At 45.8% G+C, this 4321-nt stretch overlaps 1 protein-coding gene across 1 annotated transcript; it reads left to right on the forward strand.

Moving 5' to 3' along the window:
* Positions 1–1629: 1629 nt before the first annotated feature.
* On the forward strand, positions 1630–3981 carry LOC130297442 (E3 ubiquitin/ISG15 ligase TRIM25-like). The gene has a single exon (XM_056549923.1). The coding sequence runs from the start codon at positions 1966–1968 to the stop codon at positions 3394–3396; it is 1431 nt and encodes a 476-aa protein (XP_056405898.1). The 5' UTR covers positions 1630–1965; the 3' UTR covers positions 3397–3981.
* The last annotated feature ends 340 nt before the right edge of the window (positions 3982–4321 follow it).

The following is a 4321-nucleotide window of genomic DNA, read 5'->3' on the forward strand; positions in this document are numbered from 1 at the left end:
CTGGCACAGAGGATCCACTACCTGCCAGCCGGCATCGTGACAGTTGTTTTATTACAGATAGAGTCATGCTGGGAGTTGTCGTTTTATGTTGTTTTATTACAGATGGAGGCATGCTGGGAGTTGTTGTTTTATGTTGTTTTATTACAGATGGAGGCATGCTGGGAGTTGTTGTTTTATGTTGTTTTATTACAGATGGAGTCATGCTGGGAGTTGTTGTTTTATGTTGTTTTATTACAGATGGAGGCATGCTGGGAGTTGTTGTTTTATGTTGTTTTATAACAGATGGAGGCATGCTGGGAGTTGTTGTTTTATGTTGTTTTATTACAGATGGAGGCATGCTGGGAGTTGTTGTTTTATGTTGTTTTATTACAGATGGAGGCATGCTGGGAGTTGTTGTTTTATGTTGTTTTATTACAGATGGAGGCATGCTGGGAGTTGTTGTTTTATGTTGTTTTATTACAGATGGAGGCATGCTGGGAGTTGTTGTTTTATGTTGTTTTATTACAGATGGAGGCATGCTGGGAGTTGTTGTTTTATGTTGTTTTATTACAGATGGAGGCATGCTGGGAGTTGTTGTTTTATGTTGTTTTATTACAGATGGAGGCATGCTGGGAGTTGTCGTTTTGCAACAGCTGGAGGCACCCTGATTGGGAAACACTGCTGTAAAGACTGAAATCTATACTGATCTAATACCTTTCACAGCTGAGGGCTTGTTACAGTTGTATCCAGTCAAGACAATCTTTTTTATGGGCCGCACTCATATAATGTTTTTGGGCTACATCACAAGTATGTGTTTGGGACACTGGCAGAAAGCTGTTCTGCCGTATACCATAGCGTACCCATTGACCTTAAAGGAGAAGACCCACGTAGGAAAACAAATCCCCTATCCGAAGTGTCTGATCGCGGGGGTCCGACTGCTGGGCAATCTCCTGGATGACGCTCCGGCTCTCCTCACACTTCATCTCTATTAGAGAGCCAGAGATACACGAGCTGATGTACTGTAGTCCAGTGCTGACTGGTGGTCTGTAATGGCGCACCGCGGGTATGCTGTGATATCCGGAATACTATGGCATACTGGCACAATATAGCCTTACAATACGATGATTAAAGGGGTACTCCGGTGGAAAACTTTTTTTTTTTTTTTTTTAATGAACTGGTGCCAGAAAGTTACACAGAGATTTGTAAATTACTTCTATTAAAAAATCCTAATCCTTTCAGTACTTTATAGTAGCTGTATGCTACAGAGGAAATTCTTTTCTTTTTGAATTTCTTTTTTTGTCTTGTCCACAGTGCTCTCTACTGACACCTCTGTCCGTGTCAGGAACTGTCCAGAGCATGAGTAAATCCCCATAGCAAACCTATGCTTCTCTGGACAGTTCATCACACGGACAGAGGTGTCAGCAGAGAGCACTGTGTACAAGACAAAAAAGAAATTCAAAAAGTGAAGAATTTCCTCTGTAGCATACAGCTGCTAAAAAGTACTGGAAGGATAAAGATTTTTTTAATAGAAGTAATTTACAAACTCTCTGGCACCAGTTCATAAAAAAAAAGTTTTCCACCGGAGTACCCCTTTAATCATCGTATTGTAAGGCTATATTGTGCCAGTTTTCCACCGGAGTACCCCTTTAACAAACCTCAGATGAACATTAGCAGCAGAAGCACCAATCTGTCCCACGATAATGAATCGGTGCAGGTCATGTCTGGCAGCTTAGACTACAGATGATTGTAACAAACCCTCTGCTGTGATAAGTAATGCCCAGGAAGTTAATGACAAAGTATATCAGAAAGCTGTGGAAGTTTTCATGGAGGACATCTCCCAGGACTCGGAGAACAGCCTCCCCCTCCTCCCTGGGATAACAGGAAGGATTTCCATACGTGTGAAGCCGTCCCATGGGCCGTCTCTGGGCGTGGACTCCATTGACTTCTCTACGCTTCCTCTTTCGTTTCCTGTCCTTGACGTAGATAATGGCCGACCTGACAGACGAGCTGCGCTGCCCCATCTGTCTGGATATTTTTACCGACCCTGTAACCCTGCTATGTGGACACAACTTCTGCTGGAAATGTATCGACCAAGTCCTGAGGAAGAAGGTGTCGGGATCCTTTATGTGTCCTCAGTGCCGGAAAAGATTCCGATCCAGACCCGTTCTCACCAAGAACACGAACCTGAGCAACATCGCAGAGCGGGTCCGACCGGCAGAACATTGTTCCGTCATATGCAACTACTGCGACTTTGTCACTCCAGCCACCAAGACATGTCTGCAGTGTGAGACCTCCATGTGTAAGAGACATCTCCAGTATCACAACAGGTCGGTGCAGCATGACTTGATTGACTGTGTGTCTACCCTGGAGGGCCATAAATGCCCCATTCACAATAGGATGAGGGCGTATTACTGCCCAGCCCAGGGGACTTGTATTTGTGTGTCCTGCTGCTTCTCCAAAGAATATCGGGGGCTCCCAGTGATGCCGCTGAATGAGGCCTGTGAGAAGAAGAAGAAGAGACTGAAAGAGATCCAGGAGGTGCTAAGGTCAAAGATAGAAAAGAATGAAAGACAAAAAGAGAATATTATTAGGAACATTCAAAAACTCCAGAGGAACGCGGAGGGCGCTCTCACCCAGGGGACCTTGGCCAATAAGGAGCAGATCTTAGAAGATTTCACCAACCAGCTCCAGGAGCTAGAGGAAAACAATGAGCATCGGGAGACAAAGAGAATTCATATCGATTATCTCGGCTACGTCACCGACCCCATCGACTTCCTAGAAGAACTGGTAATAGATACAGATGACGGTCAGGACACTGCCGGAGATACAGGGACTGTCCAGAGACCGGAGATAACATCAAGGACCAAAAAGTGGTGGTTTCCCACACAGAAGCCTACAGACGTATCACTGGATGTGGACAGCGCTGGCCATGGTGTCCATGTGTCACATAACCTGATGACTGTGATCGACTCAGAAATAAACCTGACGAAACAGCCCCAAACACCAGACAGGTTCCAACCTAACCAGGTCTTAAGCACTGAAGAATTCGACTCGGGGAGACATTACTGGGATGTGGAGACCAGCGAGTCCGGAGACTGGATGATCGGGGTATGCTACCTCAGCATGGACAGGACGGGGAAAAAATCATTTCTGGGATGTAACAGTGCGTCGTGGTGTCTGCGGAGACGGAACAACGAGTTCTGGCTACAACATAATAATGTCTGTCTCTACTTGCCTCACGTCACCTCCTGTCACACCGTGAGGGTCTCCCTGGATTACACGGCCGGCAGGTTGTCCTTTCATGATGTTGGTTCTCTCATCAGTCACCTCCACACCTTCAGAATCATCTTCACCGAGCCCGTACACGCTGCATTTACCTTATTCAGTGGTTGGCTGCAGATCAGGAGTCCGCCATAGACTCCGACTCCCGATCACAGAACGTTCCGCCATAGTCACTGGACTAAGCCACAATGGATGTGGAGTATTGTCATTGTTATATGATTAGATCCCGTGTGGACAATGTTCATCTGACCATGATGGTGCGGAACCTCAGGAAGGGCCAGGATTCTGCTCCCCATCTGGAAGAATACTGCGCCTCATTTCTACCGTAACCTCCTCTCTAGACTCTGGGAAGCCCAAAATATAGAATGCCAGCCCCAACAATACATTGGACTGTGTGTATGGGGGTCTCCTTCTGGGAGCTGCAGTCATATACAGTGGTCCCTCAACTTACAATGTTAATTGGTTCCGGGATGACCATTGTATGTTGAATCCATTGTATGTTGAGACCAGAACTCTATGGAAACCTGGTAATTGGTTCTGAAGCCCCAAAATGTCATCCTAAAATAGGAAAAAGTGAGAATTAAAGAAAAACAAGTAGATAACTAATATAGATAAAGCCAATCCTTACATATAAAAGTAAGAAAGATCTGCTGGGAGCTGTAATCACTGTCTATTTTGGTGTTTCCCAACCATGGTGCCTCCAGTTGTTGCAAAACTACAAATCCCAGCATGCCCGGACAGCCTTCGGCTGTCCGGGCATGCTGGGAGTTGTAGTTTTGCAACAGCGTGAGGCACCGTGGTTGGGAAACACTGGTCTTTGTAAAGGACAGAAGCTTCTTCAAGGTCCTGTACAGAACTGTCCTAGAAAAAGTAACATGGAGCCGCCCTTACCTGATGTCCAAAGGAGCAACTTACCCTGGCACAGGTAAAGAGTACAGAACATGTAATACCTCTCTGTACTGTAGGGGGCACTACCAGACACCAGTCAGTGCATACACTTCAGTAATACAGGTAAAGAGTACAGAACATGTAATACCTCTCTGTACTGTAGGGGGCACTA

Source organism: Hyla sarda, chromosome 13, assembly GCF_029499605.1.
Source record: "Hyla sarda isolate aHylSar1 chromosome 13, aHylSar1.hap1, whole genome shotgun sequence".
NCBI classification, from domain to species: domain Eukaryota; kingdom Metazoa; phylum Chordata; class Amphibia; order Anura; family Hylidae; genus Hyla; species Hyla sarda.